General features: G+C 38.9%; 2 protein-coding genes across 2 annotated transcripts; one reads left to right on the top strand and one right to left on the bottom strand.

The window, feature by feature from the left end:
• Nucleotides 1-2,017: 2,017 nt before the first annotated feature.
• LOC148689404 (uncharacterized) lies at nt 2,018-2,665 on the bottom strand. The gene has a single exon (XM_088688466.1). It carries the CDS (start codon nt 2,549-2,551, stop codon nt 2,018-2,020), a length of 534 nt encoding a protein of 177 aa, XP_088544592.1. The 5' UTR covers nt 2,552-2,665.
• Nucleotides 2,666-8,582: 5,917 nt separating this feature from the next.
• Nucleotides 8,583-10,191, top strand: LOC137749368 (7-deoxyloganetin glucosyltransferase-like). The gene is made up of 2 exons (XM_088689616.1): nt 8,583-9,111; nt 9,209-10,191. The coding sequence occupies exons 1-2, from the start codon at nt 8,583-8,585 to the stop codon at nt 10,126-10,128; spliced, it is 1,449 nt and encodes a 482-aa protein (XP_088545742.1). The 3' UTR covers nt 10,129-10,191.
• The last annotated feature ends 4,504 nt before the right edge of the window (nt 10,192-14,695 follow it).

Below are 14,695 nucleotides of genomic sequence, written 5' to 3'. Positions count from 1 at the left end.
TGGTATCAAAGCCTAGTTATTCAGAGCATACTTAGGATCTTCTGTTATTGTAGTAGTGTGTCGGCCTTGACATTATTTGGATGCCACGGTTTCCGGATTTGATGCCTTTTGGTGCAGTTGTGTAAACCTTTTTTTGTTTGAATTGTCACATCCTATTTGAAGTACAAAATTCGTGTCGGGATTGTACCTTAACAGCGACGAATTGTAGTGATGAACGACTCATCAACGAATCGATACTTTGTGACATGCATTCCCTAGGAATGGCGAGCAGAGTTGGATTTACATTGAAGTAACGCGAAATAGAAAACCTCAGGGGAGAAGAAGTCTGGTTAAAACCAGCTGAAGATCAGAGTCGGTGATGCTACTCTGCGACATGCAATCCCTAGAAATGGCAGATAGAGTCGTATCTACCTAGGAGTGTTATGAAACAGAGAAATCTTAGTGGTATGAGTGGGAGATCTGAAACGGTGAAGTTACTCAGTGACATGCATTCCCTAAGAATGGCGGATAAAGTCATATCTATATGGAATTTCCTCGAAACATTTGAAGTGTGAGTTGGAGAAAACGAGTAACTGATAGTCGTGTTTAGTAAGTGTTAGTTGGTAAGATTGAATCAATGTTCTCGGACTAGTTGCCGCTGAGGGAATTCGTGTAGACTGTCTGAAGATTTCTCAATGATTGTACTATAGATAACCTTCTCGTTTACTCCAATACCAAGGTCAAGTTCACCAAACATCGACAGTAAGTTTTACACCAAATTCTTTAACGTTGGCTTTGTTTAGACTAAATACTTTTCTTGGGAGACTCTTTTATAGTAAACGCTATTCTCATCAATTTCCAAAAAGGTTGTGATCATTGGAAATTGAAAATCATCACAAGGTGTTGTGAAATGCGAAATATTCTTGATTTTGTCACTTTCTATCAACAGTTCTTAACGATTCTTTGAGCATAACCTTATCTCCTTCTTGGCTATGAAACTAGTCAATTTTTTTGAGTTGTTGAAGGTGAACGAAGCTCCTGATAACAGACATATTATCTCACTTGATCATTGTTCTTACACTTTTTGATGACATCGATGAATTTCAATCCTACGATGATGTGTTATCGGATGTCTGGCTGCATGTTGATGCAGCATGATCGAGTAATGCGTGTTCATCTTTATGGTTGGAACCGCAGGAGGTAAACCATCCTATCTTTGACCTTGAGCCAGTGGTTACCGTCTTACTTGAAAAACTAATGACACATTTTCTTTGTAGAAATTTATGTGGGACGAAAGTTGGGAACAAAACTTTTTGGAGTTTGGAACATTGTCTAACTCATGCTCCCCCTTGCTTTTATTGATGTTGGTGGTGAGTTTTAAGTCTCTTGTTTTGCATCATTTCTGACCAAAGAAGTTGTAGTGTGTTCTGACATAGAAATAGTTGAGTTTTAGATGAAATAGGTGGATGGGGCTCATCGGTGATTTTGGATTGCACTTTTGAGTACCATCTTGGTCAGGCAAATGTCGTAGCTGGTGCTTTTAGTCAGAAATTCCATGGACAACTTACCTCCATCCAAGCTATCCGTGTCTCACTATTGTTTTCCCTTCATGGATTTGGCTTTATTTTGGCATTCGATCCACGGTGAGTATTGTCGGCTCACTTATAAGTCAAACTTGTATTGATAGAGTTCAGGCAAGAAGCCCAAGAGTTGCTCAGTAAAATGCGAGTTTGAAGGAGCAAGTGTCAGATGACACGAGACGGGATTTGAAAGTTTGAGGAATTGGAACTCTGTTGATAAGAAACAAATTGTTCTTGCCTAAGACCATCTCCAATGGTTGGGCTAAAAGCCAAATATTTTAGCCCGGAAAATTTAGCTTTTAGCCCAGAAACAACTTTTCTACTCCAACCGTTCTGGCCTAAAATTTTAGCCCGGGATTATTAAAGAATGAACTTAGGCTATTTTTTTTCTTAAATTAAAATTTTAAAAAAAAATAAATATGTAGATTGTCATAAATTAATTTTATAAACATTTGAATCTAAAAAAATTTAAATTCCGATAAATATTGAAAAATACTCCTTGAGGCAGACTTTCGCATAATTTCCTTTTGCTTACCACGTAAGAACTTCTTCCTCTCTGGAGTGTATTGGCTGAGGTCCTTCATCATGAATTCAATTTCAAACCTATTTTCCTCCTTATCCGAGATTTCCTTCATTTGCAAACGCATTCGAGCCGCTTCTTCTTGGCGAGCGCTATGAGTTTCGTTCAATTTTGCCATTCCGGTATCAAAGTGTCCACTCATCAGATCTTGGGACTTCCCTTTTCTCTTTGCTTCCTTTTGCTTATCTCTTCCTGGGGGCCTTGCAAAAGAAGGAGATGGGGTCATTTCATCGACACCTTCAGCAACACCTTCATCTCCGGCATTTGTCTGTGCAGCTTCATGTTGAAATAATCTTCCCCATTGTTGGTCCGCATCGGTTCCCCACCTTGGACAATCCTTGAGGATGTCCCAAGCATGTTGCAACTTAAAAACTTGATTTTTTGGTGTTACTCTTGTCTTGTAAATTTCCATTGCTTTGTCACCCTATGCAAAAAATACATAAAAATAATTAGTTGCAACATAATATTATGTACATGACAAATAAAATATCAAGAACAAAACTCACAATTTCTATGGCGCTCCTCCCACTAGCCATGCCAGCCACGGCTCTCTCCAAGCTTCCATTCCATAAAGTGCATGCTTTGTTGATAGTCTTCCACTGATCATAAACACCACCACCATCCCGCCTGCTACCATTGCAGTTTTCTTGAAACTTTGCAATGATTTTATCCCACAAAACCTTCTTATTTTGATTAGTGCCAACTGCACCATCTTCGCTAACAGAAACCCATGCCAAGCATAGAGCAACATCTTCCTCACAAGTCCAATTACGACTTCTAATATGCTCTTTTGCCATGTTAAACAATTTGGAAATGGAAAGAAATGGTAGAAAGATAAATTGGAAGAATTGTAAGAGAAATTTGAGTTTTGTGTGGATGTTTGAACAAATACATAGGTATTTATAGAGTTTTTGGGTGAATTTTGAGTTAAATAATTTTTTTTAATTATTTTAACCGTTAGATTTAATTTGGGCCGTTAGATCTTTTTTTTTACCGTTAAATTTGATTATATTTGATCTCAGCCGTTGGATTCAATGTATTTTAAAATAACATATTTTAAAAAATCAAATTTGAATCTGGACCGTTGGATCAACCAACGGTCCTTGAAACGCAACCGTTGGATTGCAAAAATAGCCGTTGGAGTTCATCTGGGTGGCCGAGAACCCGCTGACAGCGGGGCCCACCTTGTCGGACACGGATTGCAAGCGCTCCGCGTGGGGCGCGTTCGCGAGTGAGCAGGCCGAGACTGGCCTTTGGGCCAGCTAGTCCAGTCGCGCGGGGGGGGGGGGAATCTGGGGGGAATTTGGCCCAACTTTAACATTTGGCATTTAGCCCAATGTTTTAGCATGGGTTGGAGATGGTTTGGGGGGGAAATTTGGCATTTAGCCCATTGTTAGAGATGGTCTAAGGGTAAGGAAACTGTGAAAAAGGAAAATTCTTTATGAGGCTCATATTTCAACGTATGCCATGCATGCTGTCAGTACTAAATTGTACCACTGTTTTTGTAAACTTTATTACTGGTGTTGTATGTATGGGATATCGCTGAATATGTGAGTAGGTGCCTGATTTAGAAGTAAGTGGAAGCGATGAGATGGAAGCCATCGGGCTTATCTCAATTTCTTATATTCCTGTTTGGAGATGGGAAGAAATTTCCTTGGTTATCCTTGGGTTGTCAGGGATTGTTGAGGATGCAAATAGAAATGGGTGAATGTCACCATAGATTTCTTGTACAAACCACCTTATACACGTGGAGACTATGATGACATTTCAAAAATTGCTATCAACTCACTCAGCATATTATCTACCAGTCCACGAGGACTATACTTCCGACCACTTGGCATAATTCTTCATTCTGGACTTCGTTAGACTGACGTCTCGGTTTACATCGATTTCGATTGTGATCCCGGATTCACTTCCTGATATTGAAAGACATTCTAATTAACTTTGGGTTCGTGTTTACCCTTCAACACTTCGTATCATTTCTAAAAGCAAACAAACCCATTTAAGAAGACCATTCAGATCCGAAAGTTTTAGTTGAGACCATCAGTTATTCGATCACCTATTAACACCCTATTAAGCGAATTGTTGCTAGTTTAAAGCAAGGTGACCTCTCATTTGTTCAACACCTTGGAAGTATGAAATCCATGTAAAATGAACTTGATACGTGCTGTCCATACACGACTGATTCCGTTGTGCTACTGAAGAGGGTTGATGAAGACAAGGTGTTTCAACTCTTGGCAAGCTTAGGAGCTGAGTATGAAGACTTGCGTAGTCATTTGTTAATGACTCCAAAGATGCTCTCCTTTACCAGTGTGTGTTATGCTGTCTAGAGAGAGGAAACTTGGAGAAGAGTGATGAAAGTTAAGCCCAAACCCAACTCTGAGGCTAGGGTTTTCACAACAAATCACAAAGCAATGGGTGATAGGGTGCTTTGGAAGAAGGCAGACTGGAAATGTTCTTATTGCAATATGAAATGACATTTGAGAGAAAAATGTTGGATTCTTCATCCGTAGTTGAAGCCTAAGTTTGATAGGGAAGGCATGATGATCAAAGATGGGAAGGGAAGAGTCACTCTGAAAGCATTTCACTCAGCTTGTTCCTCAACTGATGGGATGGCTAATTTCTCAACAAATCCCATGTCTTTGATCAATGAGTTTGCTACTTTTCTTCAAAAGAAGCAAGGAAGCAGTGAGCCTGATGAGGTGACGACTGAAAACCCTACTGCAATGCTAGGGAAATTTGCTGGATTCTTGGTTGACTCAGAGAGCACATCGAAAGGCAATATTCCAGGTATTATTAGTGCCATTTCCATTGCTCTTAATGCAAAATGTTACACATGATTTTTGGATTATTAACTCCTGTGCCACTAATCATATAACTAATAAACCCTTTAGTCTCCATGAATTTCAAAAAACTATTGATCCAATTCATGTGTCTGTTGAAAATGGGAAAAGGGAACTTATTCTAGGGAAATGAAAGATTAGATTGTTGAGTGAGCATACTGATTCCATTGCTCTCTATGTACCTTCTTTTCCTTTTTAGCTCTTGTCAATAGGAAAAATCACAAAAACTTTAAACTGTCTTGCCATATTTTCCCCTCACAATGTTGTGTTTTAGGACTGAGTTACTCAGAAGAAGATTGGTGAAAGGTTATTCTTAAATGGACTCTACTATCTTTCAAAAGAGTCCAATTTTGTCAAAAGGCTCAGTGCCAACTTAAGTCAAGTTTAGGAACACCAACTCTGGCACCAACGCCTTGCCCATCCCTCAGAACCTGTGATGACCAAGTTGTTTCCCTTTTTTGTAAAAACACACTTGAGTGTGAAACTTGTCAAATGTGAAAAGCCACTAGATTCCCTTTTGTCTCCTCTAATTCTAGAACCAGTAGACTTTTTGAACTTGTTCACTCAGATATCTGGGGTCCGTCTTGTGTGAAATCCTTTGATGGGTATAGATATTATGTTACATTTGTTAATGACTATTCTAGAGTGACCTGGTTGTAACTCTTAAAACTTAAAAGTGATTTGTTTGATGCTTTTAAGGATTTTCACAATCTAATCACCAATCAATTTTCATCTAAGTTATATATGTTAAGATCAGATAATGGCACTAAGTACACTTCTAATAACATGAGTAATTACTTGAGCAATCATGGCATTTACATCAAACTAGCTGTGTTGGTATGCCACAACAAAATGGTGTACCAGAGAGAAATAATCAAGACTTATTGGAGAAGACTCGATCACTTATGATCTAAATGAATGTTCCTAAGAAATTTTGGTCTTAAGCTCCTTACATCATTAACATACTGCCAACTCGGGTGTGGAATACTAAATCTCCTTTTGAAGTAATGAAGGGCAAGTCTATAGATTTGTCTCACCTTAGGACCTTTGGTTGTACTTGTTATGTGCACATTCAAGCTCTCCATCGTGATAAACCCGACCCTCGAGCTGTCAAATATGTGTTTATGGGATATTCCAGTTCTCAAAAGGGTTACAAAGTGTACAACCCTAACACTGGGAAACTGGTAGTCTCTAGAGATGTGTGATTTGAGGAATATTCACCTTACTTCCACAAAGGTTTGGAGACTAATCCCAATAGGGAAGATCTTATGGACCTATTTCCACTGCCTACTCCAGCAGAAGTTCTTAAAGTCACCCTTGCTCATATTAGCACTAAGAATTCTCAACCCACTGAAAGTATAAGTGATGCAGTGCCGAGCTTCTCTGGACCATCAGAAGCTCAACCAAATCAGCAAGCTATAAGTGCACTAAGAAGAAATCCTACACGAGATAGACATCCACCAGTGAGGTTACAAAAGTACATTACTTACACTGCAAGGCATCCTATCTCTGCAACCACTTCTTATCACAGATTCTCATCTTTTCATGCTTCTTTCCTTAACAAATTGTCCCACACTTTCAAACCAAGGAATTTTCATGAAGCCACCTGCATGCCTAAATGGTAATATGCTATGACTAAAGAGCTTTAAGCTCTTCATGACAACCAGACATGGAGTGTGGTGGATCTTCCAAATGGCAAGAAGGTAGTGGGAAGTAGGTGGATGTATAAGACCAAATTCAACTTCAATGGAAGCATTGAGAGACATAAGGCACAATTAGTAGCTCAAGGCTTTACACGAATCTATGGCATTGACTACAAGGAGACTTTTGCTCCAGTTGCCAAAATGAAAACTGTTAGGGTATTGTTGTCTGTGGCAGTCAATAATGCATGGCCCTTATTCCAAATGGATGTGAAGAACGCATTTCTTTATGGGGATCTTGAAAACTAAGTGTACATGAAGTTACCCACGGGTCATCCAAGAGAAAAGGAATCCAACAAGGTCTGTAGACTTCACAAAGCCATATATGGTCTCAAACAATCCCCTCGAGCTTGGTATTTGAAGCTTAGTTCAGTCCTTGAAGCTGCATGATTCAAAAGGAGTCATGATGACTCTTCTTTGTTTGTTCGAAGTGGTATTGTTGGCAAATTAGTTGTGCTTAGATATGTTGATGACCTAATTATTACAGGTGACAATATGAGTGAAATCAAGGTGCTTAAGCAGTCACTTCACCAAAAAATTTGCCATTAAAGACTTGGGCCCCTTGAAATACTTTCTTGGAATTGAGGTGGCTACTTCTTCAAAGAGATTGTTCTTGAATAAAAAAAGTATGTTCTCGATCTTCTAGATGAAGCTAACATGATGGAGTGTCAACCAGCTCGGACAACCCTGGCTAGCAAGCTTCAATGGCATGAAAAAGGTGAACCTCTCTCGGACGCCAGTGTTTATCAGCGAATGGTTGGGAAACTTATTTATCTCACCATTACCAGGCTTGATATCTCATATTCAGTTAGCCTAGCTAGTCAGTTCACACTCTCCTACTTTAGTTCACTGGGAAATCATCAAGAGAATACTTCGATATCTCAAGGGCTCAGTAGGTAGGGGGATAATTATTAAGAATAATGGATCAAATCACATTTTGGCCTACACAGATGCTGACTGGGCTGGAAATGCCCTTGATTGAAAATCCACAATAGGTTTTTGCACATTTGTTGAAGGGAATCTTGTCACTTGTAAGAGCAAGAAACAAACTGTTATTGCTCGATCTAGTGCAGAAGCTAAGTGTAGGGCCATGGCAGCAACAGCCTGTGAACTGGTATGGTTGAAAGGTCTTATTTCCGAGCTCGGATTCACAACCTATGTCCTTGTATTGTGATAACCAAGTTGCCATGCATATTGCCTTCAATCCTGGGTTCCATGAAATGACCAAACATATTAAAGTTGACTGCCATTATATTCGTGCTCAAGTTCAATCCAAGGTGATAGACACCGTGTTCACACGCAGCTACGATCAACTTGCTGATTTATTCACAAAAGCACTAGACTCCACTTAGTTTCAGCGTTTGTTATGCAAGCTTGGATCAATCAATCCCCTTGATCCAGCTTGAGGGAGTGTATTGAAACCGGTTTGTATAAGATCTCAAATGATGGGTTGTATGCATGGGTTGTCATCCTCACTTTAGCTAAGTCATAGGCTAAAGTGATGGTCTTAACCCTACTTTCATGACTTCCCATACCTTGTCATTCACCTTACCTCTTTTCGTCAACCTTTCTTAGTTGCTTGTAGAAACTTCTTTCCTTGTAATTAGGTTTTGGCTTTTCCTCTTGTTAAGGCAGATTTTAGGGATTGTGTTGGAAATGTTAGCCTACTTTTTCTAGTAGCTTTCTTTTTGGCTCTCTATAAGAGTTGCCTTCTTTTCTTGTAATCCTTACAATGAAACATACAACAAATATTTGAAACCAAAAACTCAACACTTGATCTCTCTAAATTCAAATACAAGAAAATGGACTACCATTCAACTTAAATCACATAGATGTTGAACAGTAGCTCACTACTAGCACTGTAAACAATCTGCACCACCATGCAAACACACAATCCAAAATGGAGGCCACAACAGTAGCTACTAAGCTTCACGCTGTTTGCATTCCAGTTCCGACTCAAAGCCATATTAAGGCAACGCTTAAATTTGAAAAACTCCTACTAAGTAGAGGTTTTCATATTACCTTTGTCAACATGGAGTTCAATCACAAGTGGTTTCTTAAATCTCTAGGATCCGATACCATAGATGGCTTGCTTGATTTCCGGTTCGAAGCCATCCCAGATGGCAGTCCAGATTCAGACGAAGATGCTACCCAAAATCTCACTTTACTCTGCGGTTCCATACTAAAACATACTTTCCTGGCGCTGTTTCGTGACCTCCTCACTAAGCTCAACAAGGACGCCAAAACAACATCCAACAATCCACCAGTGACGTGCATAGTTTCAGATGGTTTCATGTCCCCAGTCACAATCACTGCTGCTCAAGATATTGGAGTCTCTTCGGTGCAGTTTTACACTTTTGCTGCATGTGCCTTCATGGGCTTTATACAATTTCGTGCGTGGGTTGAAAAAGGACTTAGACCACTCAAAGGTGAAATATATACAACTATTGAAGCAACTGCTTATTTTTTGGTTAATTCTTTATTTCTTATTTTCCAAACATGCAAATGAAATTCTTCTTGTTGTAGATGAGAGCTGTTTGACAAATGGATATTTGGAAAAAGTTATAGACCGGATTCCAGGAATGAAAGATATTTGTTTAAGGTATATCCCAACTTTTTTTCGAACCACAAATCCGGATGACATCCTATTTAACTTCACGATGAAAGCAACGGATAGAGCTCATGAAGCTTCAGCAATTGTTCTTCATACTTTTGATGTCTTGGAGACAGATGCGGTTGACGCGCTTTCATCTATGGTTCCACTTGTTTATCCCAATGGCCCTCTTCAATTGCATCTCAACCAGATACCAGAACACCCCTTGAATACTGGATATAGTCTATGGAAAGAAGAAACTGAATGCCTTGAGTGGCTAAACGCTAAGGCGCCAGATTCTGTCATGTATGTGTATTTTGGCAGTATAGCAGTCATGACACCTGAAAATCTTGTCGAGTTTGGTTGGGGACTTGCAAATAGAAAATTGCCCTTCTTTTGGATAATCAGGCCTGATCTTGTAATTGGTGAACCCGCAATTTTTCCGCCTGAGTTTGTTGCCGAAACAAAAGAAAGAAGTTTTACAGCAAGTTGGTGCCCACAAGAGCAAGTCCTGAACCACCCATCAGTTGGAGGATTTTTAACTCACAGCGGTTGGGGTTCAACAATTGAGAGCCCGACTGCAGGAGTGCCTATGCTCTGTTGGCCATCCTTCGGGGACCAGCAAATGGACTGCCACTATACTTGCAATGAATGGGGCATTGGGATGGAGATTAGTAATGATGTGAAGAGGCATGAAGTAGAGAAGCTTGTCAAGGAGTTAATGGAGGGAGAGAAGGGTAAAAAGTTGAAAAATAAGGTCATGGAGTGGAAGAAACTTGCAGAAGAAGCTACTGGCCCGAATGGTTCTTCATCCAAAAACTTAGACAATTTAGTGAATCAAGTTCTACTATGAAAGAACTAGATGTCAGTATGTAATTTAGAACTACCAACTATGCCCCGAGTTCAAAACTCCCTCTCTCTCTTCCGTTAGTGTTGATTAGTGTAAAATATCGTTTATAATAAAAATAAAAATAAACCTAGGTATACATGATTTAGAACTATCTCAAAATTACCATATTATTATTGGTCTAAGTTTTAGAACTGAGTATGAGGTATTCTCAGCATCATATAATAAATGGTAGACCAACCTCAACCCTTTGAATGTTTGGTAGTGTGGTTGTGCATCATGACCAATAACAATACCAGACCTAGTGAATATAACCAAATACAAATTAAGATGGTAAACAAATATTTGAGTCATCATCGGAAAAGCCCATTCACACTGATATATAATCAAGATGGCATGCTTGATCCATAAAATTGACTTGATTTGAACTAATTATAGAGTTTAATTTAGATTAGTTTAGCTTGGCGTTGAATTTGTTCTATTTAGGCCCCTCTTTAAATGGTTTAGAATAAGCTCACATAAAAAAGTATAATCTGAAATTATTCAGTTGTTACTTAACCTCATGTTTAATATGAAAACCTCCACTGTGCAGGAGTTTTGCAAATTTAAGCGCTGCCTTGATATGGCTTTGAGTCGGAACTGGAATGCAAACAGCGTGAGGCTTAGTAGCTACTGTTGTGGCATCCATTTTGGATTGTGTGTTTGTATGGCGGTGCAAATTGTTTACAGTGCCAGTAGTGAGCTACTATTCAACATATATGTGGTGTGGTTTAAGTTGAATGGTAGTCCATTTTCTTGTATTTGAATTTAAAGAGATCAAGTGTTGAGTTTTTGGTTTCAAATATTTGTTGTATGTTTCATAGTAAGGATTATAAAGCCTACGTGGCGCGCAGGCCGAGTAACTAATAAGCTAACTACGTCCTTCAGTTGAATGCGGGGCGTGCCAACTCGTCGGCCGAGCTCGGCCAAGGAGTAAAATTTGTTGATGTTGCGTTGAGCGCGTTGTTGACTTCTTTATCTTGCGACTGCGGCCGAGGAAGGAACAAATCTCAGCCTTTGGATTCTCGAGCCTAAAGACAAGGCTGCTAGTTCTGCGAAGTTCAATATCGAATTCGGCTCTCAAGGTGCCGAATGTAGTAACCTGGTACCACCTCACTTCGCCGAGAAGGCTAATGAGATGACCTCTGCCAATAAGGATTCGAAAATCCTTCTCGACCGAGACTTGGATAGATAACCAGTCGGCCTCGACGTAGTGATGTTTATCCAAACTTAAGGTGCTTCGAGAACGGCTGATTCTATGGCAACAGTGCTGTTTATCCAAACTGAAGATGTTCGCCGGTTACCTTCACAATGCTGTTTATCCAAACTGAAGATGTGTCGATGGAAAAAAAGAAAACAAAAAATATTTCAAAATGTTTGAGAGGTTTTACGCAGTACAATTGTGTGTTGAGTTGGAGGTCCTTTTACGTTGCCTGCCGCTTGGTATTTATAGAGATATGCATGCGCATGTCCAAGTCACGAAAACCAATTCCATTCACACTGTGACTCTGAGTCTTCATTGGTTGCTAACCCCACGTCTTATCAATCAAGACTTGCCGTCATCTGCAACCCAATGCAATCTTGTTTTGACTAGATTATCGGTATAATTCTAAGAATATCTAGCAATACTTTTTATTCTACCATCATAACCCTTATCCATGTATAATAAACTTCTGCCAAATACCACATGCATGCATGATAACCATGCATCCAACAACTCTAATCAAACCTTCAGCCGTAACCATGCATGGCTGGCCAAATCCAAGCACACGTGGATGACCAACTCCAATCTGGCATCCTCATCTTGCACTAATATCTATGCCAATCCGTATCCATTTACCAACACTGCAGTAACGTATTGGGACTCTTGATAAAATACTCTGATGCTCTAATCCTCCGCACGTCTAAGTTCCAAGAACCCCAAATCAACTTGAACTATATTGCTTGCTTAGAAATATAATTTGCATCTTATTTATCCTATTTAAGAATATACCAAGATAATTCATTTTAAAGAAAATAATTATTATGATAAAAACCATAATATTATTCTTTAACAAAATTATCTTCACTTTTCCATCCGACGATTGGGAGTTATGCTCACTCAACGGTCTTGATTGCTCGGACCGATGGTGTAATTTTCGGCCCAAACAGCCTCACAATAGACTAGCAATAATATGGTTCAAATTTGTCTTTGACAAGAATCCAACCTAAGATCTCTCGTTTATTTTAATTTTTTTTTAAATTTATTTATTTATTTTGGAATAAACGATATTATCTACACTAATATAGAGGGGAGTGGGCAGGCCTAACCCATTATGAGACTTAGACTACTCTCCCACTCTCTTAGTGTAAATATAGCGTTTGTTAAAAATAAAAAATAATATAAAAATAAATAAATAAATAAAGTTTATATAGAAAAAGAATAATCTCAAATTATTTAGTTGTTAATTAAATTGGAATTGGTCTTAGATAAGCCCAATCCAATCCTACTTTGGCCAATCAAAATCCCCAAAGAACTTTTTGTTTGACCTACAAATAAATCCAAGGGGTAACCAATGAAAAATTTATTACAAGACAATTGACTAGTTAATTAATTTGGATCACTCTATTCAAGATTCTTCAAATAAGATTATTTCCCAGCCTGAACTAGTGTGAAGATGCCTAAAGGAGCAAAGCTAATTTTCCTTACAGGGTAAAGCGGCGTATAAGACCATCTCTAAAGGGGATGTCAAATTTTAAACTTGAAATTTAAATTTGAAGGCTTACATGGCACTTTGATATCTTTTAAACTTTTGCTCTCCAACCGATATGTCAAATTTTAAATATAAAATAATAATTCATGTACTTTCTTTGCATTGGGAATGAAAAGAAACAAAAGGATAATACTTTAAACTAAAAAATTAATAAAAAGTATTTAATAATTAATTAAAAAAATCTGATGGTGCTGTCAAATTTGACAGCAAAGGGGATAGATGTCAATCCATATCATGCCACATCAGATTTGGCTTCTTGGTTGTAAAACATTAATGCTGTCTTTTGTTACCGTTATTACTGATTTGGACAATTTGACATCTCATTTGAAGATGCTCTAAAAAAGCTGGCCCGTCAAAAGCTTGGTTCCTTCGCGAACGAAATTCAAAATCAACAAGGGTTTGTGGAACGAAGGGGGTGTACAACTAGCGGTGTACAATACCATCACTTTTTTGTTTGTAACTATGGAGAGATAGATTGGAGTTCTTACGAAGTTCAAGGCGAAGAAATAAAAACGAATTTTTCTATAGCCTCCAAGAACTTAAATTTTAATAAAAAATACACAATTTTAATTTTAAAAAAAATGAAAAAACTAAGATTCAATCCTTAATCATCAATGTTGTTTGACTAAACCCGTATTTATTTCAAATTTTTTACTGAAGTCTTTTGACTTTTGTCCACATCAAACTTTTTTATTGAAGTCCTTGGAGGAGCATCGCGGCTGCTCGACCTGTACTATTAAGAGGGCTGCGATGGCAAGTCGGGGATGGTACAACCATCACAATATGGGGTGACAATCGGGTGCCCCGGGAAAACTTTTTCAAAATCACCACGCCACCTCCAGTGCACTGGTGTGGTGAGGATACGGTGTATAAATTATTTTTGGAAGGATCTCGCCACTGGGACATGGAACTTCTTGGTACTTTATTTTGCTCCGAGGAGATCAAGGCTATACAACGTATCCCTCTGAGCTTAAGACCCCTGGACAACCCCTGGACAACAAATTAAGCTGGCATCATGAACGAAACGGTATCTTTACCGTCAAGAGTGCCTATCACTTGGCAAGAAGAGAGGTGGAGATGCGCGACAGCAGATCGTTTTGTCACGCAAAAGCACAAAACGATTCGAAGGAAAGAAGTCATGGAATGCTTGCGTTCCTGGGAAGGTGAAAATTGCTGCTTGGCAAGGATGTTTAAACTCTTTGCCTACTAGATCGAAGCTCGTCAGCAAGAAGAAAACTAATGAAACTGAATGCCTTTTTTGCTCTGGCAAGTCAGAGACCATAGAATATGTTTGGAGGGACTGCTCTATGGTGGTTGCGGTATGGTTCTTAACATTGGGATTGAGGGAGGCAGCTGGTACTCAGCAGCCATTATCAGATTGGGTGGCTCAGCTTGCTCAAAAGTTACCCAAACAAGCCTTCGACTTGATGTTGATGACGCTATGGAGTATTTGGCGTGCGAGGAACAATTTATTACGGAAAGATGTGCAAACACCGCCTCAAGATATTGCTCTCCGAGCTGAGGAATGGATGCTCGCATACGGCGCTGGCATCGACCAAAGATGAAGCCCAAACAAGCTTCCAGACAACGTTGGGTTCAACCTAATGACGGTTGGGTGAAATGTAATTTGGGTTTTCATGACAAATGTTCCTTAAAATTGATCTATTTTATCAAGATGGTTTATGAAATTAAAAATCAATCAATGTAATTCTTGAAATTGAGTGTCGTAAATCAATGTAGTTATTCCGTCATAACTCCGTTAAAAATTATGTTATGTACTG

The sequence above is a fragment of the Pyrus communis genome, chromosome 17 (assembly GCF_041283825.1).
Source record: "Pyrus communis isolate YQ-2024b chromosome 17, ASM4128382v1, whole genome shotgun sequence".
NCBI lineage: Eukaryota > Viridiplantae > Streptophyta > Magnoliopsida > Rosales > Rosaceae > Pyrus > Pyrus communis.
The sequence above is the reverse complement of the archived record's forward strand: the minus strand, read 5'-3'. Positions and strand labels throughout refer to the sequence as shown.